Source organism: Podarcis cretensis (genome assembly GCF_951804945.1).
Source record: "Podarcis cretensis genome assembly, chromosome: 4".
Taxonomy (NCBI): Eukaryota; Metazoa; Chordata; class Lepidosauria; order Squamata; family Lacertidae; genus Podarcis; species Podarcis cretensis.
The window spans coordinates 20,520,400-20,546,234 of NC_137173.1; the positions used below are offsets into that span (position 1 = coordinate 20,520,400).

The 25,835-nt window shown below is 42.8% G+C and overlaps 1 protein-coding gene and 1 long non-coding RNA gene across 2 annotated transcripts in view; one reads left to right on the forward strand and one right to left on the reverse strand.

Annotated features, from left to right (window-relative positions):
• The window catches only part of LOC307215215, a 134,533-nt gene that overhangs the window by 72,685 nt on the left and 36,013 nt on the right, over positions 1-25,835 (forward strand). The window lies entirely within an intron of this gene.
• LOC307214838 (matrix metalloproteinase-27-like) lies at positions 136-21,994 on the reverse strand. The gene is made up of 10 exons (XM_079973886.1): positions 21,734-21,994; positions 19,414-19,652; positions 17,128-17,276; positions 9,660-9,788; positions 8,679-8,840; positions 5,975-6,095; positions 4,889-5,019; positions 3,317-3,476; positions 2,886-2,989; positions 136-595 (listed from the first exon to the last, which is right to left on the reverse strand). Exons 1-10 carry the CDS (start codon positions 21,932-21,934, stop codon positions 495-497), a joined length of 1,497 nt encoding a protein of 498 aa, XP_079830012.1. The 5' UTR covers positions 21,935-21,994; the 3' UTR covers positions 136-494.

Genomic DNA, 25,835 nt, shown 5'->3' on the forward strand with positions numbered 1-25,835 from the left:
TTCTGTGCTTTATCTGAAAAAGTTGTGTAATATGTCAGAGCAGTTTCGTAAATTGATTTCATTTTTTTTTTTTAAAGTCCCTTCAGAATTTAGTACTTTAGATTTCCTCTTATTCAAAAAACATTAAACGTAGACTGTAACAGTGAACTGGTTTTATTGAAAGCCCATTCAAAATGTAAACACATTAAAGTTGCAAGCCTAAACACACTGATCTTAAAGGAAGTCTCATTGAAATCAATGGGGTTTACTCCTGTGCAGATATATAAAGGATTGCACAGCACATCTCAGGAAGATACATTAGCACAGTTATAAAAAGGCAGTTAAAGTCTTGCCACTGTTTTATATGTATAGCGATTAAATACAGACTGTTGAAAAAGGCATTTTGTTTTGAAGACAGAATTCAAGATTGCATAGTTCTGGATGTACTCGACTCTTGATGTCCTGGCAGAAATGTTAATGTTTTCTTCCCTTATAGGAAATAGATTTTTAAAATGCTAACAGCTAAACCAGCTGTTGCTGTTCATGACACAAATCACTCTTTTCGCATTCAGATCGAACTGCCACTGCTTCGACCCACGGAACAAATAGAAGGATCCTAGAACCAAAAGGAGATTGTATTATTATAGCAGATTTATATTAAGGAGGGTTGGTGTCAAGACAGCAGAGGCAATGTTCCAAGACACTTTTGGGGACCATGACAGAAGAAAGGTGGGGTTTAAAATGCAAGAAAATAGAATTTTGAACTCCTTGCAAATTGCTCCTGTGGCTGTAACTGTGGACTCAGCTACATTAGTAAAGAAAAAGCGCTTTATATGCGTTATAACACTGGGACACCAGATGGCGCTGTGGAGTCCCGGCTTTCACCAACATGATTTCCCATAATAAAGTTTACAATGCATTTTCCTGAAACACTTTTTTTTTTTTAATAATATTTATTAAAGATTTTCAAATATAACAGAAAAAGAAAAACATCCAAATTTAAAACCTAATTTTCATTGGCATCTTTCCAGGATTTCCCCTCCCCTCCCCCTCTTGTATTCCAATTCTTTCAAATAGATTCAACAAATTCTTACCCCAAATTTTAAAATTATTATCATTGGCCCAATTTAAAAAAAAATATTTTCCCATCCCCTAAAATCGACCTGTTCCCTTCCACGAGTTCCCGTCTTTAATATGCAATACAGATTAAGATAAACAGAAAGATAAAAAAAAAGAATAAAATGTAATTTAACACCCTTTGGATTCCAAATTTCCCTCCCCCCTTTCCCGGTTGCGTTCCCAATGTCCATCAATGTCTACTGTCATCCTGGAGCTCCCACATCTAAACCACAGTCCTTCACCAGTCCGCTTTGCCGTCTTTTTATTAGTCTTTGCCATCTTTTGGTCATCTTTGGTTTCACATGTCCAATCTTGGAAGGAGTCTATCTTCCAACTTTGTCCAGTTCTTGTTATTCTTATTGTTCTTGTTGTTCTCTCTCCTCCTCTTTTTTTTTTTTCCCTGCTCTCCTGCACAAATGTTCTAATTCCAAAAAGCTTCTAATTCCTCTGCAGAGGCTTTGTTATTCAGGAACAAAACATTACGTCAAGTCCCTTCCATTCTTCAATAGATAAATCTATTGTCTCCTTTAGTGTGTAGACCTCTGTAGACAAAATAGTGTTCCATTTCTGCAGTTTCCCAGGCGATAAAAAGTCCTATTCAAATTCGATGCCAACAATACTTGTAGTGTCCCACAGCTCCTCTAGAGGGATTATAGTAACTCAGTTTCCTTCCCGATCACACCCAACAGTCAAAGTAACTTATTATTCATTGTTTTAAACAATTTATATCCAATTTGTAACAAATGTGACCAGCAAAGTCCTCGTAACAAAGTTCTCTTTTTGTTCTTCCGCTTTGACAGCTCCTTTGACAGCTGTCAAAACCTCTATTTCTCCTCTCCCGGCGCTCTTTCAGATCGCTCCCGGGGTTTCCGGGGGGGGGGGTTGCATTTTAATTCACATTCCACTTTTCTCCTCCAGCCCAGTCTTATAATTTTCCATCGCGAAGTTAATAACTTTATCAAAAAAAGGTTACACTCGATCTTAGTTGTCAAATCCTTTGCTTTAGCTCCTCTACAACAGGGGGGAGGCTGACTTCCTTTTTGCACCTCCCCTGCTCGCTCCGAATTTAAATAGAATTTCCCCCCTTTTTTTAATCCAAGTTCCAATTACTCACGGGTTATTCTTTTAAAGACCAAATTTTCAATGGAAGAAGTCAGTGCTCTCCATCGAATGGCATGCGGCTTCGCTCGGCAGGGGAAGCGGAGGACTCACAGCACCACCACCCCCCGGTCACCCGCTCCGCAGCCTTTTTAAAGGCTCCTTCGCGGGTCGGGGGGGCACAAACGGTGCCCGCCGAGTCACCATGCCCATGGGTTTCAGCGCCCATGGTTTTTGAGGGTCCCCGCGTCGCCGGCGCGGTAGAACCCAGCCCCTGCCGAGCAGGCTCCCTCCGGAGCTCGGAGGGAGTCCGCCATTCGGCGATGGCACCAACCCGGAAGTTCCTCCTGAAACACTTTTTTGATGTGTCTAGATCCAGCCTTTGTTTGTCTTCAGAATTTCCCAGTGCTGGAGAAGGTTGATGGATTTAGCAAATCAAGTTTCCTCTCCACTGTGTGGTGATGTTTGCAATGCAATTATCCCATGAAGGTGTCTGAAAACATTCAAGGCTGATGGGCTTTGATGCCACCAAATTGTCAGAATCAGCAAACCTGGTATCATTAGTTTTTTACTGATGACTTGAATGTCACTACAGAGAAGCAGCCAGGTCTCTCTCTCCCTATGAAATCAACCAGCTGCATGATTCTATGCACGAACCCGTGTTAAGTTATGCAGAAAAGTCCCCTTACCATTGTGCTGAAAGGCAGCATCAACCTTCTGGCCAATTGCAGGAAAATCTTCTCTTATTTTTCTCGGGTAGCCCTTGTCCATGGATTGATTGTTTTCATCATATCTGAAGAAGACAATTTGATAAAATGAGTTCGTTCACATCAGGCAGGGAACCTGACCACGGTGAGTTCAGCACATCATCCTAAAAAAATTGAATGAAAGGCATACAGTATGTAAAGATATAGCATTTTTATCATTTCTGTTTTGGCCACTATTTCCCCCCCACTGCCCTTTCCTAAAATCCTTCTTAGCACAAGCACAGAAAACATGGTGAGATCACTGATATATTCTGAACTATCCTCTATTAGGACTTTGGAGAACATTCCCTGTGATAGCCCAATGCAACATCTGTCCATGCACTGTTGCAAAATACATTCCCCAGAGATCTTACCTCCAGTACTTGTTACCAACGAAGAAATAGGTTTTCCCAATATTTTTATCCAAAGCAGCTGCATCAATTTTCTTAATGCCTTGTGGGAAGCCCAAATGGTCAATGGTTTTGGGGTAGTCAGGCTGCATCTGTAATCCGCTAAAGACCCAGAAGTGATTATCTGTTCGAACAGGTGGAAAATGTCGTGTGAAAGAGTGTGTAAATCAGTTCTAGAGAGCAAGGCTTATTCTATCTCTTTTTCCTGGGGATGTCGTACGCACCAGTTGGTCTGCTGAGGAAAAAGCAAAGTTCTCCTGAACATGGCCTGGAGAACATACATGGGAGATGGGAAAGCCCATCTCACAATGAAAATTGAGATTTACAAGGGCCAGAATTCTTCTCCAGCTTGGATCAAAATCCAGCCTGTAGAGAGATTCCCAGCTCCCCCTTCCCAGCTCGCCAGCTAGGTACTTCCTCTCCCAACCTCAGATGTTTTGTGCTGGGTCTGGGTCTTTATATATTGAGTGTTGGGCACACACTAGGGAGACCTCAGCCACTTGCCATCTTAATTTTCCAATGATGCATTAAAATGAGCATATGCAAAGCTCACTGTCCTTTTCTCACCTACCTAGCAAAGTCCCTGCTTGTCACATCCAAAAAAGAGCAGGAGACATCAGGAGAACTCCCCCCCCGAGTCCTACCAATCACATTGCTAATAAGATGGACAGAGGGGGCATAGGAGAATAAAACCTCCATCTTTTGCTTTTCTCCTTGATTAGCTGGTCCAGCTATTGTGAAAATAAGAGAGACTGGCCTATCTCTCTAGGTTTCAGGCAGAAAATGTTAGTTTCTGTTTGCCACTGAGCAGCTGCTTAGAGTCACAAGGCTCTGTTTACATTCCAGAGACAGTCCAGGCTATTGGAAGTCTCACGGGAGAAGGGAGATGGATGTGACGTTAGTGGTTTCCTGTTTCCTTTATTCCTTTGTTCAGTTGCTCTCTGCTCTCACAGGGAGAGGATGTATTTTTCTTTGCTCTCTGTGTAGCTTAGTAATAAAGCATAGCATGTAGCCATAAACCTCATCACTTCTGCTGCTTTGGAAACTCTGCTGAATGGGGGAACGTGCCTGAGGCCTTATCAAAGGCTCAGGCCGTTAATTCTTCGTCGGAGGGCGATTCTGAAGGACTCGACCAGAAGATGAGCTTTATCAGCTTGGCTGAGTGGAAATTATGACAGAAGAGCCTTTCCCAACTCAACCTGGAGATGATGGAGGTTGTAGCTGGAATCTTCTGCACACTAAACAGATGCTTTGTTGCTTAGCTACAGTCCTTACCGGTACTCCAGAGTAGAATAGTTCTCCCAGTCAATGGCTGTATACCACTCCCAAGTTCAAGGGCTTGATGTGCCCAATTGGGCATCACAGGTAAGGAAAGGGATATTGCCCACATGCCCTGAACCCTGTTGGCGCAGATCTCCCATAGGCATCTGATTGGCCATTGTGGGAAACAGTGGCCAACACCTTGGAGGCTTCTGAATACCAGTTGCTGAAACTACTTTCAACAAGACAAATAAGGATAATTTCAGGGTGGCTTACCTTTAAAAAAGAGGAGCTGATCTTTCATATTTTCATAAGCAGCTTGGATGTTAGATGGTAAAGAAGGCCAAAAGGTAGAAATCGATTCAAAATCAACTTCTGAATGACTGGGATACACTCTCCAGAGGTGCCTGAAATGAATAGGTTTATTTTGTGTTTGTCTTGTAAATAATAAATTAAAAAATAGGCCAGTAGCACCTTAGAGACCAGCCAAGTTTGTTCTAGGTATAAGCTTTCGTGTGCATGCTTATACCTAGAACAAACATAGTTGGTCTCTTAGGTGCTACTGGACTATTTTTTAATTTTTTATTTCGACTGTGTCGGACCAACACTGCTACCTACCTGATTGTAAATTAATAATAATAATAATAATAATAATAATAATAATAATAATAAATTTCTTAGTGAGGAGGACAACACAGATGTTTGGTGTTTCTGCAGCCCATCTGGCTAGCTCCTAGAGTGGTCTTTTAAGGATCCCGCTTAGCAATGGAGTGTTGCATCATTGCACCTTTTCCTGCAGTCCATTCTAGAATGTGTGCCAGCGCTTTGAATCTGGTCCTTTGAGGTTGAGTGGGGGACATGGAATTATCAACTATTTCAGCAAGTCCAGCTACCACATGAAGCCTTTGAGACACCAAAAATGCATTCTGTGAATGCTAAGTAGCTGTCAAGATTAGCTGTCAACTTCCTATCCCAAGTCCATGCTCTAGTGTCATCAAGGGCAAGGAGGGGGTCTAGTCCCCACTCAGCTCTTATGAATGAATGAATGGATACAATTTATTCCTAAAGGGAAAGGGAAAGTACTTGGGGACATAGTTGCAGTGAGACTACCAGCTCATCCCTCATGGACAAGGTTCCTGCTGGGTTACATCTTCCAGGTGTGTGTGTGTGTCATTTATAAGTGCATTTTCTTCATACGCACATACTCCATTCAACATAATTACATGCATTTCTATAATGATGATTTTAATTCATTAGAAGAATCTCTACAGCTGTTCATCCATACACTTGTCTGCATATTCAGGCCGCGGGGCAAATGCAAACTTCAGTTTTTAAACTGATACTAAGGGTGTTTGTACCTACTTGCCCTGTAGGAAAATGATTTCTCTTCTCATCGTAGTGACGGCATCAAACGTCATTTTCGGATCACAGGCCTTAGGGATTGATGGCTTCCCTGGCTTTTTGGGTGGATTTTGCGATGGTCCTAAAAATAAGGAGGAGCATTTCAACCTCTTGCCGACAATACTTACCTCTCCTCCCCAAAGTTCAAGGTGATAGATGTGGTCCTCCTTCATTTTATCTGCACAACAATCTTGCGAAGTAGGTTATGCTGAGAGATTGTACCTGGCCTGAGGCTCTCCAGGGAGCTTCGTCATGGGGATTTGAACTTGGGCTTATCCTGTCACCTCTCAAGCAGGCAAATAAGTGCAGGAGGCTGGACAGTTGCAGCATTGTGACTAACAGAATTTGAGGTTTTGCACAAGGTGTTTCTATGGGATGCTGATGGCGCTATGGATTAAACCACAGAGCCTAGGACTTGATGATCAGAAGGTCAGCGGTTCGAATCCCCACAACAGGGTGAGCTCCCGTTGCTCGGTCCCTGCTCTTGCCAACCTAGCAGTTCGAAAACACCTCAAAGTGCAAGTAGATAAATAGGTACCACTCTGGCGGGAAGGTAAATGGTGCTTCCGTGCACTGCTCTGCTTTGCCAGAAGCGGCTTAGTCATGCTGGCCACATGACCCAGAAGCTGTAGGCCGGCTCCCTTGGCCAATAAAGCAAGATAAGCACCGCAACCCCAGTCGCCCACGACTGGACCTAATGGTCAGGGGTCCCTTTACCTTTACCTTTATAAGGTGTTTCTAGCTCACATGCTGGACCACCAGCAGCTCCTCCTCTCAGATGGATTGTGGCTATGCGCATACTTTATTTTTATATATATATAATTTTTTATTAGTTTTTTTAACATATCATTTTCAACCGCATTTAAACATACTTTTACATCTTATTCAAATTTTTGACTTCCATCAATCCTGTCTGAAAATTTTCCAATCTAATCTCTCAGTATGCGTTTCTCATCTTCCCTATTACATTTCAAACTCATAACCAATATCTCTATCTTTTTCTACTTTGTAACACTTCGTATATTTCTCCTTACAAAACTTCTTGTGGTCCTATTAGCGTAATTTGCTGATTACAGTTGCTCTTCAAATAATTCATAGGCTACGCACATACTTCAGAGCACATTTTCTAGCTCAAAGAATTCTGGGTGCCGTGGTTTATACCTCAGAGAGTTGTGATTCCTAGTACCCCTTAACAAACTGCCGCACCCAGAATTCTCTGAGGGAAAGAATGTGCTTCATAGAACCATAGAGATGGAAGGGACCCCAAGGGCCCAACCCCCTGCGATGCAGAAATCTCAGCTAAAACATCCATGACAGATGACCATCCAACCTCTGCTTAAAAACCTCCACGAAAGGAGAGTCTACAACCTTCCGACGGAGACTGTTCAAACTGTGCTTTAAAGTTACAGTGTGCATGTGGCCATGTGACTCAGCCTCACATGTTGGAATTTCACCATTTGCAGAGGCAGATTTAGGGCGTTTTGGCCAGTTCTGCCACACTGGGCTCAGAGGACACCACAACCATGGCATAGTGAATTGAGAAGAATGGGAGGGTGGGGGCACTGGATTCTGGCCTTGCACAGGGTGCCACTAAAATTTGAAAGATTGGAGTCTGCCCCTGACCATTTGGCTCAAACAGGCTACTTGCTACTACAGTGACTGCAGAAGCCATCCACCTTAACCCACAAGTTTTCTTCCAATAGTGGAAGCAGGCTGTGCAGAGCTTATATGAAGCCCAGGGTGAGAGTCTTGTTCTTGACATGACAGCGTAAATCCGGCAGGCCCCTGGGAGGGTGCCCCGGATTGTTTAGCCCTCCAAGAGCTAAAGCAGGGACCCAGCGTGGTGTAGTGGTTAAGAGAGGTAGACCCGTAATCTGGTGAACTGGGTTCGCTTCCCCGCTCCTCCACATGCAGCTGCTGGGTAACCTTGGGCTAGTCACACTTCTCTGAAGTCTCTCAGCCTCATCACCTCACAGAGTGTTTGTTGTGGGGGAGGAAGGGAACGGAGAATGTTAGCTGCTTTGAGACTCCTTCGGGTAGTGATAAAGCGGGATATCAAATCCAAATTATTATTCTTCTTCCAAGACCTGGGCAAGTGTACCTATATGCCCTACCCTCTGTTTGTGTGCTTGTGTGTACACCAACACACAAGCACATACATACAAATATAAAGGTAACGGTAAAGGTACCCCTGCCCGTACGGGCCAGTCTTGACAGACTCTGGGGTTGGTGCGTCCATCTCACTCAAGAGGCCGGGGGCCAGCGCTGTCCGGAGACACTTCCGGGTCACGTGGCCAGCGTGACAAAGCTGCATCTGGTGAGCCAGCGCAGCACACGGAAACGCCGTTTACCTTCCCGCCAGTAAGCGGTCCCTATTTATCTACTTGCACCCGGGGGTGCTTTCGAACTGCTAGGTTGGCAGGCGCTGGGACCGAGCAGCGGGAGCGCACCCCGCCGCGGGGATTCGAACCGCCGACCTTTCGATCGGCAAGCCCTAGGCGCTGAGGCTTTTACCCACAGCGCCACCCGCGTCCTACATACAAATATACACACACACAAACACACACGACTGTCCTTTTCAACTCACTGGAGAAAAAACATTTGTACACACAACTTAGGATTCTTGGTTATTACCACGTGTTTTGGACTTCTTCTCTTGTCTTACCATAGATGGCCTGAATGCCATCAATATCATCTTGGGTGAGTGGGAAATCGATGGGCTCCATGAGTTTGTAATTGGGGAACATCAGTGCTCTTGGGTCACCAGAATGTGCAAGGCCGAGGGCGTGGCCAATCTCATGAGTAGCAACAAGCATCAGGTTGAATTCTAAATGACGAAACAAGTGCGCAAAGACAAGTTACATGTGCAGCCTGACGTGTGTTCTGCCTGAATTCCATGGGTCTTACTCTCAAGTAAGTGTGTCCACGATTGGTTGGATGAAGATGGAAAATATAGCAAATATTTAAAATGTATTTATAATGCATACCATAACTTGCTATGGATTTGCATTTCAGTATAACCTTTAACAGGGACACGGGTGGCACTGTGGGTTAAACCACAGAGCCTAGGACATGCCGATCAGAAGGTCGGCGGTTCGAATCCCCGCGATGGGGTGAGCTCCCATTGCTCGGTCCCTGCTCCTGCCAACCTAGCAGTTCGAAAGCACCTCAAACTGCAAGTAGATAAATAGGTACTGCTCTGGCGGGAAGGGAAACGGCTTTTCCATGCGCTGCTCTGGTTCGCCAGAAGCGGCTTAGTCATGCTGGCCACATGACCCGGAAGCTGTACGCCAGCACCCTCGGCCAATAAAGCGAGATGAGCGCCACAATCCCAGAGTCGGTCACTACTGGACCTAATGGTCAGGGGTCCCTTTACCTTTTATAACCTTTAACCTGAACTAAGGAGAGAATGAAAATTCTAAAGGTTCCTATTTGAAGGCTGTGCTTGGCTGCCCAACAAAATCTCCATTTTTCTCATTTAAGTTTCACTTTATGTTTTCTCTCAAGGATTGAAGAAAGAGCCCTGTGGTACAGAGAGAGAGGCATGGAAGGCTACACTGGGCCTCTAGACCTGAGGTTCCCCACCTCACCCCAATCAACCCTACATGGAGCCATCATTTCTGCAAGGCACCCTTGTTCAACTTACGGACTAAGCTGGCAGTCCAATTTTCATCGTCATCCAAGTGGACGTTTCCACGGAAGGGGTCACTGGGGGGGAATGCATGACCGAGGACTCCCAGAGGACCGTCAAAACGCCGAGGACAGTTGCCATGTGCTGATTGAAAGCATAGGGAGGAGTCATTATTCATGTACTGCTATAGCAATGGAGAGAGTTCAACAGGGGGGCCACTAGGTGGCGCATCGGAAGATGGCTGACAATAACATCTCTCCGACCCACACGAGGTAATTTGGAGGCTATGATGGGGGTAATTAGCCTCCTTAACCCCCCCAGGATTATGGGGGGGACGGCCCTTGCCTGCTGTGCCCTATACCACCCCCGAATTTGTGGGGGTGGGGGCACTAGGCACAAAGCCCTCCTGTGGGATTTTCGGCACTCCTCGACGCCGTCCCCGATTTGCGCCGCTGGTTGCAATGATCTTTAAAAGAAATAATTTGGACATGATTAATTGCACATACATCAAGGAAAAAGGGGAGTAAATACTGCTGACAGAAGAGATCTCTGATAACAAGACAACAATAAAATACGAGAAGAACGTCAAGATACGGTAATGACTGAGGGGGGAGGGGGGAAAAACCTGCCTCTACCTTTTTATGTGATTTAACAAGAATCCCCCTCCCCTAATGAGTCAGAAATTAAGGACTTAAGCTGTGGATTTAAGGCTGTGTGGAGATAAACTTTCGATCCAAAGCAATGTTTCAAGATGAAGCTGGAAAGCTAAGAGTTTTGGAGTGATGCAGTCAGGAAAAAATGCTGTTCGCCATTTTGTGAGGCATTGTGGGAGCTCTTGGGTCTGGGAGGAGAAAGAGAGAAATAGAGTTGTTTACATATCGTGAATCAACTCCTCGGTGGGACTTAAGAGCGACAAATGCCAAAATTTACGATGGATAAAGTGATGTTATCTACGAAGGAGATATATGGAAACCATCTGGACTTAGTGAAGGGACGGGAAATCCACACAGGATTATTACACTTGCTATCGGCTTAAGGAGACTAACAGAAGAGATCGTAAAGGAAAAAGAGAAATTGTACGAACAAGATATGATGTGGCAACACCAAGATAAGACTGGATAGAATTATGAACTTTGTTTGGACTGATTGGGACTGATTTCGACATTAACGCAGTAATAAGAAGATGATCTGAATTCCCCTTTGGATCTTGAAGTATGGGTTCCCCCAACAAAATTTAAAAATTTGGCTTTGTAATTCGGAATTTATATGATGTGATTTAGACTTCCAGAGGCGGCGCGAACGGCAATGGCGGTCCTCTTCCTTTCGTGAGGAGGAAGCTCCGTGGAAACTGGGTCGTCCGCTACGGCGAAGCGGAGACCCACATCGGAAACCCACAGGCAGCAAGAGCCTGTGGTCTTGAGACTCGGCGGGCGCCAGAGGCGGCTCCCGAAACGCTGAAGGAACCCCGTAAGGGGCTCCGGAACGTGGAGGGGGTAGCGGCGCTGTGAGTCATTTCGCAATCTACGGAGTGAAGCCGCGCTGCTGCTGCCGGTGAGCGCTGACCTCTTTTCCTGGAAACTTTTGATTCGGGAAAGCAACAACCCGTGAGTAAAGAAGGACTTTAAAAAATTTGAGACTAAATTATTGAATTTGGCTGAAAGCGGAGCGATGCAAAACAGGAAGTCCGTCTTCCGCTGTCACTGAACTTCAAAGCAAAGAGCTGGAGGAGTGGAGGCTTAAAAAGAATCTTTAGCCTAACTGATCTGAGCACCCACTGAACTTTTCCTTAAACAAAATAAGGACTTTAAGCATTTGATTCTCTGATTTTTATTTGTACTGTGATACCTTTCTTCTATTGGAACTACAATCTGGATGAGAAACCCAGGTGCTGGAGCTGCCTGAGCAACTTGAGCTGTCAGTTCTGCAGATCTGGCTATTGTGTATTAGAATATGCAACAATCTGAGGGGGTTTGGACTTGTTACTTTGAAACATCAATTGAAGTACCAGTATGCACTGTCTGATACAATGTGGCTGTTAATACCAACTCTGCTTAAAACCTGCTATTGAAGGTTCTTGGACATTAAATTTGATTCTAGTAAATTTATTAGAATTGGATTCTTCCCTTAAGACACTTCAAGCTCCCCCTAGAGGATTTGGGATTTACAGCAGTGACATTATTTCACTTTCCTTTTCCCCGACCTCCTGTTTGACTGTTTTCCTCTGGGCCGCTGTTTTCTCATGGGAACAACTCAGCTTGACCTTGACTTTTAGATAACTCTGGAATGAGTGGCGCAAGAAGGAGGGGAAGAACTAGACAAGCAACTTTGACAACTTTAACCTCAGTCTCGCAGACACGTAGATCATCTGTACCTACTTTGCCTTCAGAGGAAGAAGCTGCTTCTCTGCCAAGGGCAGGAGAGGGAGAAACTGAACAGTTACAATTGGAAGATATGGCCTCAGGAGCAACTGCTTCTATTCTAGAGAAAATCTATGAAAAATTGGAATCTCTGGACAAGAGAGTGGAATCTCTGGACAAGAAAGCTGATGAACAAACAGCCAAAATTGATCAAAACACAGAATGTCTAAATAGATTAACTGGACAAGTATCACAGAACGCACAGGCAATTGGGCAGTTGACGGAGGCCACAGTAGAAAATCGGAAATTGGCTGAGGACACTAGTCAAAAATTAGAAAATTTAGAACAAGAGGTAAGACCACTCTGCAAACAAGTAGGTGAACATCAGCCCTATCTATCTATGATAGCTCTGCGGAACCGGGAGAGTAATTTAAGGATAAGGTCGATACCAGAAGTGGAAGAAGGCAACCTAGCTGAGTTTCTGACTAAAGAATTTTCCAAGTTCTGGAATTTAGAGGAAAAGGAATTTAAAATTGTGTCTGCTTTCAGGCTTGGAAGACTTGTAAAGAAAGAAAAGCCCAGAGACTGTCTGATAATATTGAGATCAAAGGAGGAAAGGGATAAGATTTTGGGCTTACACTACGAAAAGTCACTGGACATTTTGGATAGAAGAATTGAATTTTATAAAGATATCCCTAAACAACTGTTGGACCTCAGATCCGCCTACCTTGAATTGGTTAAACTGCTTAGGAGCAATTCAATTATCTTTAGGTGGGAATTTCCCCAAGGACTATCTTTCACCTTTAGAGGGAAGAAGGTTAAAATTAGAACACTGGAAGATAGAGACAAATTTCTGACCACACACAGAGAGGACCTTCAAAAAGGAATTGAACTACCCTTTGGGCCTGGAGCACCGGCGGTACCGGCACCCTTGGAACCTGAAGATTCAGCAAATAAGATACCACCCCTGGAAAAATAACCAGATTATTTCAGGATGTCTCTGCAACTTCTGAGCTGGAATATAAATGGCTGTAACATTCCGGAAAAAAGGAGGAAAATATTTCATATATTAAAAAAAGAACAATTGGACATTATTTGCCTGCAAGAAACACATGTGACTAGGCTCCACAGAAAAGTGCTAATAAACAAAAGACTGGGCCAGGAATTTATATCTTCGGACAGAGTAAAGAAGAGAGGTGTGGTCATTTATGCAAAAGAGAGCCTGTCACCCAAATTCCTATTTAAAGATGAACATGGAAGAATTATGGCAATTGAGATACAACATCAAGGAGAGAAACTTTTGATATTAGGAATCTATGCGCCAAATGAGGGGAAATCGGAATTTTATAAGAAGTTGCGTGAGACCATGCTGGACTATCTGGACTACAACAACATCATTTTGATGGGAGATATGAACGGGGTCGTATCAACTAACATGGATAAGTCACAAAGCCAAAATGTCACAAAAGATGGCTACCAAAGACCTTTTTCGAAATGACAGACAATATGGATTTGATTGATATCTGGAGGATAAAGAACCCCTTGGGAAGAGAGGGAACATTTTTCTCTGAAGCCCAACTGACCTGGACAAGAATCGACCAAATATGGATATCTAGAGGTCTGGCACCCAAGGTCAAAAAGGTGGAAATCTGCCAAAAGACCTGCTCCGACCATAACGCAGTAAAGATGGACATGACACTAATACCAACTGGCTCCTTTAGATGGAAGATGAATGACAATTTATTTAGAGATCAGGAGATTATTAAGAAGGCCCAAAAAGCTCTAAAGGATTATTTTGAGATAAACATGAACACTACGGTGGAAAAAAGAACCATCTGGGACGCAAGCAAGGCAGTGATGAGGGGGTTCTTGATACAACAGAATGCTGTAAAGAAAAGGACACAAAATGAGAGGAAAGATAAAATCTTGGAGAAAATTAAAGAATTAGAAAAGAAGCTAAGACTAAACCCGAAGTCACAGCCGACGCTGAGAGAAATTAAACTTCATCAAGCACAATATTCTAAATTGATAAACCAGGAAATAGAGTGGAAGATTAAATTAATGAAACAAAAAACTTTTGAATCGGCGAATAAATGTGGAAAACTGCTAGCTTGGCAGTTGAAGAGGAGACAAAAACTAAATACAGTTACAAATTTAGAGATTGAAGGAAGAAACACTCAGAACCCTGTGGATATTAGAAAGTGTTTCCAGAGATATTTCAAAAAATTATATACCCAAGGGCCGCAAGATGAGATTGAGATTAAACAATTTTTGGAAAAAAATGGATTACCAAAATTGTCACAAGAAAATAGATCAATCCTGAACTGTAAAATAACACGACAAGAGATTGAACAAGCCATTCAGAATATGAAATTGGGCAAATCTCCAGGACCAGATGGGCTGACCTCCAAGTATTATAAGACACTAAAAGACTATCTGATACAACCACTGATGGAGGTTAGCAATGAAATTATGGAGGGGAGGAGGGCGCCAGAATCGTGGAAAGAAGCCTTCATCACATTGATACCAAAATCGGAAGCTGAAAAGACACAACTTAAGAACTATCGTCCCATCTCTCTTTTAAATGTGGATTACAAAATATTTGCAGATATTCTGGCAAGTAGATTTAAAAAAGTTTTAAACGAAGTAATTCATAAGGACCAGGTGGGCTTTCTCCCAGGTAGACACTTGTTTGCCAACACAAGGAACATTATTGACATTTTGGAACTTTTGCAAACAGACATAAATACAAAAGCAGTGTTAATTTTTATAGACGCAGAGAAGGCCTTTGACAATATCTCCTGGAAATTTATGAAGGGAAATTTAAAAGAAATGGGAGTGGGACGGGGTTTTGAGAATGGGATTGATGCAATATATTCAGAACAAAAGGCTAAATTGATAGTTAACAATGTGGTCACAGAAGAGTTTAAAATTGAAAAGGGAACACGACAAGGCTGTCCTATTTCCCCTTTGCTATTTATTTCGGTTCTGGAAGTGCTCCTGAATATGATTAGAGGGGACCGGTTGGTGGAAGGAATTCAGGTCGGAGCGAAACAATATAAACTTAAAGCTTTTGCAGATGACCTAGTTTTGACCCTGCAGGAGCCAGAATCTAGTACAAAAAGAGTACTACAACTGATTCAAGACTTTGGTCGGGTGGCGGGATTTAAACTAAATAAACAGAAAACCAAGGTATTGGGAAAAAATTTGACAGATACAGAGTCAGAACGGTTTCAGAGAAAGACAGAATTAAATGTGGTTAAAAAAGTAAAGTACCTAGGGGTAAATATAACAGCAAAAAATCTGAGTCTATTTAAGGATAATTATGAAAAATGTTGGTCAGAAATTAAGAGAGACTTAGATAGTTGGACAAAATTGAAACTTTCTTTGTTAGGCCGAATTGCTGCTATTAAGATGAATGTATTGCCAAAAATGTTGTTTTTGTTTCAAACACTACAGATTGTGGACAAGACGGAGTGCTTCCGGAAGTGGCAGAGAGATATTTCTAAGTTTGTCTGGCAGGGCAAAAAGCCCAGAATTAAGTTTAAGATATTAACCGACGCGAAAGAGAGAGGGGGCTTTGCCCTGCCGGACTTAAAGTTGTATTATGAGGCCACAGCTTTCTGCTGGCTAAAAGATTGGCTACTTCTCGAAGACACTGATGTATTGGATTTGGAAGGTTTTAACAATGCTTTTGGTTGGCATGCATACTTATGGTATGATAAGGTTAAAATCAATAAGGCCTTTAAAAACCATATTGTCAGAAAAGCAGTGTTTAATGTCTGGACAAAATATAAAGACTTATTGGAAAACAAAACTCCAAGGTGGCTATCACCTCTGGAAGCTAAGGCCCGAAAAAAAAACAATATGGAGGCCAAATGGCCAAAGTATTGGGAAATTTTAGAAAAAGATGGAGACAATTGGAAATTGCAGAGTTTGGAGAAAATGAAGGATAAAGTGCGAGACTGGTTACACTACGCTCAGATTAAAGAAGTTTTTAAAAATGACAAAAAGTTAGGGTTCCAGGTGGAGAAATCGAAATTGGAATCAGAACTGCTAGAACCTAAGACTAAGGTACTTTCAAGAATGTATAACTTGCTGTTAAAATGGAACACACAAGATGAAATGGTTAAATCGGCCATGATAAAGTGGGCACAGGACATTGGGTATAATATCATGTTTGAGGACTGGGAAAGGTTGTGGACCAATGGGTTGAACTTCACTGCATGTAATGCTTTGAAGGAAAATGTAATGAAAATGATATATAGATGGTACATGACCCCAGTTAAACTTGCCAAAATATACCATTTGTCTGATAACAAATGCTGGAAATGTAAAGGGAATGAAGGAACATTCTTTCACCTCTGGTGGACGTGCCCTAGAGTGAAGGCCTTCTGGGAAATGATATATAATGAGTTGAAAAAGGTATTTAAGTATACTTTCCCCAAGAAACCAGAGGCCTTTCTCCTGGGTATTGTCGGCCAGAGGGTGATAAAGAAGGACAGAACTTTTTTCCTGTATGCAACAGCAGCAGCAAGGATACTCATCGCCAAGCACTGGAAAACCCGAGATCTACCCACACTGGAAGAATGGCAGATGCAACTGATAGACTATATGGAACTGGCTGAGATGACCGGCAGAATCCGAGACCTGGGAGAGGAGAGGGTTGAAGAAGACTGGAAGAAATTTAAGATTTATTTACAAAAACACTGTAATTTGGTTGAATGTTAAGAAGGACGCCAGATCATAAATAATTGAGCACCACTAAACTAGACGTAATCTGGATGATGAGTGAGATTGAGGAAAATATAAACCTTTTGGAGAATTATTAGATTAAATTAAAGGAATGAGATTTAAGAACGTAAATAAATTGATAAATTGCTGGAAAAGTTTCACAATGATGCAAGTGGGAGTGGGAGACGTGAGGGAGTCCAAAGAAGTTTTGAAAATATGTTACGATACATGTCATATTGTTTATTATTTTTGCACTCTTGTATTTAAAAAATCTCAATAAACATTTATAAAAAATAATAATATATGATGTGATTTAATTTGATGTGATTGGCCAGTTAATAAAAATTATTTAAAAAATAAAAAAAGAGAGTTCAACGAATCTCATATACTACCTCCAGTTACAAACACAATATAGAAGTCTGCTGTCTCTTCGTAAACCCTGCTGAAAGTCAAAGGAGTCACTGCACTCCAAATTTCAAACGCCTTTTGGATAGATGTGTCCACATCAGCTTGTTTCATATCAGGGGTATAATTCACAATCCTAAAGGAGTAAAATGCAAGAAATGGTTTCACCCTCATCTTTATCGTTGCTGTCACAATCCACGATGAGCTTTTAAGAACTGAAGATTTTATTTAAGTTCAGAGATGGGCTGGAGAAGTTGCCAAGCAGCTTTTGATTTCTGCCAGATTTCACTTTTGATCAGTTCCAGAATATGGGCCCAATTCACATGACTTGATGTTGTTGTTGTTGTTGTTGAATCAAATGTGATGAATTTAAGCTGATCTCCATCACCCCCCCTGACATTTTGTTGCAATTAACTGGTTTTGTACATGTTCCAGCTTTCTGTTGACTATGTCCTGATGCAGCCAGCAGGATTAACTGTCTGTTCCTATGCATTTTTAATCAGATGAAAGTCCACATACACAAGTAAATGTGTTTAATTATTGCAGTCTTACTAATCAATCTTATGCATTTTTTTTTTAAAAAAAGGTAAAGGACCCCTGACAGTTAAGTCCAGTTGCGAATGACTCTGGGGTTGTGGCGCTCATCTTGCTTTACTGGCCGAGGGAGCCGACGTTTGTCTGCAGACAGTATGGTATTTCTGGGTCATGTGGCCAGCATGACTAAGCCGCTACTGGCAAAACCAGAGCAGCGCATGGAAACACCGTTTACCTTCCCACCGGAGTGATACCTATTTATCTACTTGCACTTTGACATGCTTTTGAACTGCTAGGTTGGCAGGAGTTGGGTCCGAGCAACGGGAGCTCACCCTGTCGCGGGGATTCGAACCGCTGACCTTCCAATCAGCAAGTCCTAGGCTACCCAAGCAGTTGTGTGCTTAGGATTTTAGCCTTGTAGCAGGGCTGGCCCACCAGGAGGCAAAGTCAGGCAACCACAGGGCAGCAGATATCAATATAGATCTTAATTCCATCCTTGTTGCCAATGTAGATCTCCACTCACCCCTTCTTCCCTGGTGGGGAGGAAGGGGAGCCCTTTTATAGTTTGTCTCAGATGCCAATATGTCTTGGGCCAGCCCTGCTTCATAAACACACTTACTGGAGAGTAAAACTCACCGAATTCAGCAGAAGTTACTTCTAAGAAAACATGCATAGGAACAGGTAGTTAATTAATCTATGTAGGTGTATTCACAAGACCAGGTTAGCATGTCAAAATCCACTGAAACCGAGCCCTTCTCCTGGGTTGATTCCACTATGGAAGCAATAGTCATGGAAAGCAAGTCTAAGACTAAGGACTAGTTGTCTAAAAACCATTCCAAAGCAGTTTAAGTAGGGCACTGAAGGGCATCTTAAAAACACAGGCTGGGTAAGGGCTGTGGCTCAGTGGTAGAGCATTTGCCTTGCATACAAAATTCACAGGTTCAATCCCCAACATCTCCATATAGAACTGTAGATATAGCATTCTTATAACATTTAATGCAGTTTCCCTTTGCTGGTGGCTTGCTGCTCTGCAACACCCTCTGGTGTCCCATTTTAATAACACATTTTTAACGTTCTAAACCACAAGTGTAGATGGGGCCCTGGAAACCAGGAAAGCCACTGCCAGCCAGTGTGGATGATTTTGAACTAGATGGGTTGGTGGTCTGACTCAGTATAAGTCAACTCCCCATGTTCCTTTGGCTATTGTTCTTTACTCTGGACTCAGCTACATTCATAAAGATAAAGCTCAGCACCAGATGGCACTGTGGAGTCCTGTCTTTCGCCAATGGGATTACCCTGTATGAAGTTTACAACGTGTTTAACTGAATCATGTTTTTTTGAAGTGTCTGGATCAGGCACCCCCAAACTCGGCCCTCCGGATATTTTGGGACTACAATTCCCATCATCCCTGACCACTGGTCCTGTTAGCTAGGGATGATGGGAGTTGTAGTCCCAAGACAGCTGGAGGGCCGAGTTTGGGGATGCCTGGTCTTGATCCACCCTAGGTGTGCGTGTTACCATTTGGAATAAGGAATCTCCCACACCTCCCATGATTCATCCCAACTGCCACCCAAAATTGTTTCAGTTACAGATAGGTAGCCGTGTTGGTCTGCCATAGTCAAAACAAAATAAAACAAAAAATTCCTTCCAGTAGCACCTTAAAGACCAACTAAGTTAGTTCTTGGTATGAGCTTTCGTGTGCATGCACACTTCTTCAGATACACAAAATTGTTTGTTACCTGTATGTAAGCTTGGTTTTCTCCCACCCAGGAAGGGCCAGGACGTACTGTCCAATATCAGGTACGCCACATCTGGGTTGCTCCATCACTTTCATGGTGTCAGTGTCTATCATTCCAGTTACGTTCAGTCCAAAAAATTCTTGCATTTGTTGGATTTTCTCCACAAAGGAAGATTTATTGCTTTTCCAGCCTCGTTGTTGTGGCTCATTTTCCTGCTCATAAAACTGATTTAGATATTCCTGATAAAAAGAGATAATAGTAAATTTGCTACAGGATTGGGAAGGGGCCTTCTAAAAACAACCACCACCACCACCTGTTGTGATTTCTGCATTAGAATATGAAGAGTTTTGCGTTTTCCAAGGAACAAATAACAATTTCTTAGGAATATTAAATAAATAAAAAAATCCTCTCTAGCTATTATTTGATCACCTCTTCTGATTTTACATTATTATTATTATTATTATTATTATTATTATTATTATTATGAACCATGAGTGTCTATAATTTATTTAACTGGAAAATTTTTCTGTACTGCTAATGTAAAAAAAAAAAAATACAGCATAAAACCAACAATAACCGCATGGTTGTTTAGCATCCATTTATTATTTATAAACATATTTATATATTTCATTTCATTTATTTTTTTAAAAAATCAAAGTGGTTTACAGGAATGGTACATAAAACTCTACAATAAAAATCATGTAAAAAAGTTTGGTTTTTGGTCTGTTATAGCAGCCTTGCAAATGGGTACAAAAATGGGTTTTAGCCTAAACGGTTGGGAGTCTGTCTTTCCATGATCACAAAGGGTGGGTGACAGAAGCCGCCAGCAAGGTGGTTAATGGCTCACATCAGTCATTTATTCAATCAATCAATCAATCAATCACCTGCCTGGTCACTATAGGTGCCTAGGAATTCTTTGCAGGTGAGTGAGCAGGATTGCCAAAAAGGGGGAATTTATTATACAGTAATTATTTCATTTTTAACCTTTTCTATCTCCAAAGTCTCAGGGTAGGCAATAATACCAGAAAGGGTCCTGCAAAAACAATCCCCCCAGTTGCATTTTATTTAGGCATTCCTCCCCCCCCCACCAATCATTTAATCTAGGTGCAACATTGAGAAAATCTGAAAGACTTGAATCTAGCCCTCATCGTCCCCAAACAAAAAGCACAAAGAAAAAGAAGGGAAAGAAGGGAAAGGAGAGAGGGTGAAAATAATGGCTCTCCTTAGAAGTGGTTGTAGTATAGATGATCATCTAGCGCAAAAGAAGGATGGAGATTACAGTGGACTGATCGTCAGCTGGATAGCTCAGTCAGTAGAGCATGAGACTCTTAATCTCAGGGCTGCAGGTTTGAACCCCACATCAGGCAAAAAATTCCTTCATTACAGGAGGTTGGATTAGTTGATTCTTGTGGTCCCTTCCAACTTAATGATTCTATGATCTACCGAGATCACGAGGCTCAGTTGACATTTGTTTTTTTTCCCCATTTTTAAAAATTAATTTTCCAAATTTATAACAGATAGAAAAAATAAAATAAAATAAACCAACAAACCAACCAACGAACATTTAACCTGATTATAATAATTCCACTTTTGTTAACATTGTTAGGTGACTTCCTCGAATCCCCCTGTCTGAGTTTCCATATAAATCATTGTAACAGTTTTCCCCAAACTATTTTCCCATAAAATTTACTCGGTCAATTAACATCTTACTTTCTTTTCATTTTTAACTTTAACACAATATTTTACACATCACATTTTCAAACCCTAGGCCTATTTGGTGCTCGCAAGTAATTCTAATTATATTATCTTAAGATATTTAGCTAAAGAGGCTCAGGTGAATTTGAACCAGCCCACGCATCACCTTTCAGCACTTAGGCGCAAGTAAAGAAAGTCCTTCAATAATTTCTTCAAATCAACATCAACAGATTACAATGCTGAGCACTTTCAGGGACTCACAGTGCTTCCAGTACTATCTCTTACAACAACTCTGCAACAAATTAATCCAGTATAATTGTCATATTGCAGATGTAGGGAGTGAGATTGGGTGATAGTGGCTTGCTGCAGATCACCTTCATCACAAAGGTGAGGTTTGAAGCAGCGACCTCCTTATTCGCAGCTCCGTTTCTTAGACACCACACTACCTCAGAAGAACTGCCATTCCTGATCGGCCACACAAGTCTTAGCCCCTTCCCCCAAAGACCTGCCAGAAGTACCCATAGGCTCAAGTCCTGCCTCTGCAGGAAGGGCCCTGGAATTAGAACCAGAAAAGCATGCACTAGCAATGACCTTAGAGTTTCTCAGGGATGATCACGTTTGTTACCTGTGCAAGCTGTCTTTTTTGTTCTCCACTTTGCTTCCCTGAAAAAATGGGCAATCCGTACGAAAACGTGACCGACAGTAGGACAAGCAGGAGACTCGTCATCTTAAAGCTGGGTGGTCTTGCTTTGTGAGACAGGTTGGTGGCATATTCTGCTCCTGCAGTAATTCTGACTTTCAGGCTCCTTTCTGCTTTAGGTTTCATAAAGCCAGCTGTGGACTGACTCACAGTTTATCATGCTCTGATTAGCAACAGAAAACATAAGGCTCACTAGAGGGTGTCACAATGCAAGTAAACTCAAAAAGCCTGATTTTGTAACCCTTTGTTGCAGCTAATAAATGATGTTCTGCAAACTCCCCCACCCCCAAAAAACCCCCAAAACACACACACACACACACACACACAAAACAACCGACTTGATGATAAGCTTCTTTAGCAGCCTGACACCATATTGACAAGCATATTTGCAATGAAAGAACTGTGTCCAACTTTTGTGACACTTGCTAGCAAGAAGGTATGCTTGGGATGAAGATGTAAAACAGGAAATGTTTTTGCAACTCTAGAGTGGCTGTTTTAACCCATAAGCAATCTAAGCACACTTTGTCCTCCTCCTTTTCCTACGTCATCATCGTGAAATGGCCCCTCAAATGTCACAATTAAAACAAGTACAATTTAAATCAAAGTCATAAAATAAAACCACAAAACGACCAAGGAAGTAAGCCTCTTTGTCTTGAAGCTGAGACTAGACGTTGCCATAAATGCAAATGTCCCCCCCCCCCACCTTAAAGATCTACTTTGAGTACAGATCTCATGATTGATACAAAGGTCAGACAATCAGCATTGCATACAGACTCACTGTGAGAATGTTAAGTGGTTTCATGATTGACAGATTGGCAGGCCGATCAGTGCTCTGCACAAATGTCTTCTGAAGCAAATCAGGAAAAAACAGGTTTCTGGTGAAGCTGATATGGGGAAGAAGATAGTATGTGTGTCTAAAATAAGGTGAATTTCTGCTGCAGACTCACTACTGAAACAATGTACTCTCTCTCACACGCACATGAAAACCTGCACCTTGTATTCAAGGCCAGCCAATGGAAGGGCATACAAAATAGCATAGCACCCAAGAATGAGTCTTCATCCCAGCTTTTCCTCACACATTGCTTGTTCCTGTGCCCTACCATGTATCCTGTCCACCAGAGGTGGTCAACCTGGGGCTCCAGTTCAGCTTAATTTCCTATAGGTGGCAAGGAAAGGGAAAACAGTTTGAAGGGACTGGTAGAAGAGAGAGAGAAAGAGAGAAAGAGAGAAAGAGAGAAAGAGAGAGAGAGAGAGAGAGAGAGAGAGAAGGCGTGCACCATATCCACTGTCAGCATGTGTCTGGAGGTGGTTGGAGGATGGATGGACAGATTGAGGTTGAATCCTGACAAGACAGAAGTACTGTTTTTGGGGGACAGGAGGTGGGCAGGTGTGGAGGATTCCCTGGTCCTGAATGGGGTAGCTGTGACCCTGAAGGACTAGGTGTGCAGCCTGGGAGTCATTTTGGACTCACAGCTGTCCATGGAGGCACAGGTCAATTCTGTGTCCAGGGCAGCTGTTTATCAGCTCCATCTGGTATGCAGTCTGAGACCCTACCTGCCCACGGACTGTCTCGCCAGAGTGGTGCATGCTCTGGTTATCTCTCGCTTGGCCTACTGCAATGCGCTCTCCGTGGGGCTACCTTTGAAGGTGACCTGGAAACTACAACTAATCCAGAATGCGGCAGCTAGACTGGTGACTGGGGGCGGCCGCCGAGACCATATAACACCGGTCTTGAAAGACCTACACTGGCTCCCAGTACATTTCCGAGCACAATTCAAAGTGTTGGTGCTGACCTTTAAAGCCCTAAACGGCCTCGGTCCAGTATACCTGAAGGATCGTCTCTACCTCCATCGTTCTGCCCGGACACTGAGGTCCAGTGCAGAGGGCCTTCTGGTGGTTCCCTCGTTGTGAGAAGTCAAGTAACAGGGAAGCAGGCAGAAGGCCTTCTCGGTAGTGACACCCGCCCTGTGGAATGCCCTCCCACCAGATGTCAAAGAGAAAAATAATTACCAAACTTTTAGAAGACATCTGAAGGCAGCCCTGTTTAGGGAAGCTTTTAATGTTTCAATAGGTTATTGTATTTTAGTGTTTTGTTGGAAGCCGCCCAGAGTAGCTGGGGAAACCTAGCCAGATGGGCGGGGTATAAATAATAAATTATGATGATGATGATGATGATGATGATGTGTCCTTTAAAGGATTATCGCCTGAGAATGTGCCTGTGCACCATAAGAAAAAGGTCCCCGACTGCTGTTCCACATCCAGGCTGTATGTGATCTGAGACCAAAAGAGGGAGGGAAGGAATATGACAAGGGTAGCTAATTTTACATAGGAGACATGTTGGATTAGACCAGAAGTCCGTCTAATCCCACAGAAGCTAACAAGGTTTCCCCAGTGTGACCCTTGGAGGAGAAGACCTTTCTCCAGCTCACCTCCCACTCCAGGAGCTGGTACTAATCTTCTGAAAATCCTCCATCAACCACAAATTGCTGACATTTCCTCTGTTGAGTAAGTTTGCAAAACATGTTTCAAAACTCATATATTCCAAAACAAGTTGTTGTCAGCAGGAGGTTGTCTGTTCCTGTACAGCAGGGATGGGGAACCTGAGGCCCTCCAAATGATCATAGAATCATAGAACTGTGGACTTGGAAGGGACCCCAAGGGTCATCTTGTCCAACCCCCTGCAATGCAGGAATCTCAACTCAAGCATCCATGACAGATGGCCGTCCAACCTCTGCTTCAAAACCTCCAAGGAAGGAGAATCCACCACCTTCCCAAGGAAGACTGTTCCACTGTTAAATAGCTCTGATTGTCAGAATGTTTATCCGAATTTTTAGTCGGAATTTCCATTCTTGCAGCTTGAAGCCACCGGTTCGAAAATCTGAATTCATTTAAAGTAGCTAGGCGTTCCCTTACTACCCCTTTTCCTATCTTGGCCTGCAGATCCCTCCTTACATCATTTATTCTTTTATCACCAGGTTGGGCATCACTTTTCTTTTGGGTGAAGACAGAGGCTAAGTAGCTGTTGAGTAGTCCTGCCTTTTCTCTGTCACCCAATAGCATTTCTCCATCTTCCCCATGCAGAGGACCTACCACTTGATGTTAGACTACAACTCCCATCAGACCAGACCATTGGCAATGCTGACTGCGGCTGATCGGAGGTGTAATCCAACAACTTCTAGTGGGCAATACGTTCCCCATCCCTGCCTCCCCTCAAGGCCCTATAGGTACCAGGAGGAGATGAAGTTCTCAGAACCTCAAAAGGATGAGGAGGTTCACCATCGTCTGCAAAACTGCCTGTTACTAAATTCCCTTGCTGCAACTTTCATCACCACGAGGCAACATCTGTGCTCTGTTTTAAGCTTCTTGCTTCACCACCATCCTGTTCCCGTGGAGTAGAACACAAATTTATCAGCAGAATGTGACTTGTTGTTTATATGCATTAACGTATTTTGGGAACTGGTTTCTCCATTTGTTCTCCATAGCTTTGGACATCTCTTGAGATATCATTGCCAAACTCAGCACAAGATGTCCTGAGGTTGGGGTGGCAGACTTCTTCACCCTTTGGATTCCCAGCGCCATTTTGAATCAAGATAGTGCAATGAGAAAGTCACTTTGGTGTGACTTTTGTTTTGTTTTATTTATTAAATTTGTATACTGGCCTTCGTCCGAAGACCACAGGGCTGTTCACAACATAAAAATGCAAAATGAAAACACAAAATACGTAACAAAACAAAGCAATTACTCCCCTCCCAGAGACACATTTAAAGTGCCGTAGAATGTTAATCGGGATGCAGGTGGTGCTGTGGATTAAATCACAGAGCCTAGGACTTGCAGATCAGAAGGTTGGCGGTTTGAATCCCCGCTGGCCACATGACCCAGAATCTGTACACCGGCTCCCTCGGCCAATAAAGCGAAATGAACTCCGCAATCCCAGAGTTGTTCACGACTGGACCTAATGGCCCTTTACCTTTACCTAGAATGTTAATCAGCCCAATGGCTGGTTGAAGAGAAACGTTTTTGCCTGATG

Excerpts from the sequence above, each read along its gene's own strand:
- LOC307214838 (XM_079973886.1), bottom strand. The coding sequence starts at position 21,934 with ATGAAACCTAAAGCAGAAAGGAGCCTGAAAGTCAGAATTACTGCAGGA. Across the intron at positions 3,477-4,888 it reads TCAGCTCCTCTTTTTTAAAG|ATAATCACTTCTGGGTCTTT; the intron begins GTAAGCCACCCT and ends CTGTTCGAACAG. Across the intron at positions 2,990-3,316 it reads GTTGGTAACAAGTACTGGAG|ATATGATGAAAACAATCAAT; the intron begins GTAAGATCTCTG and ends TGTCTTCTTCAG.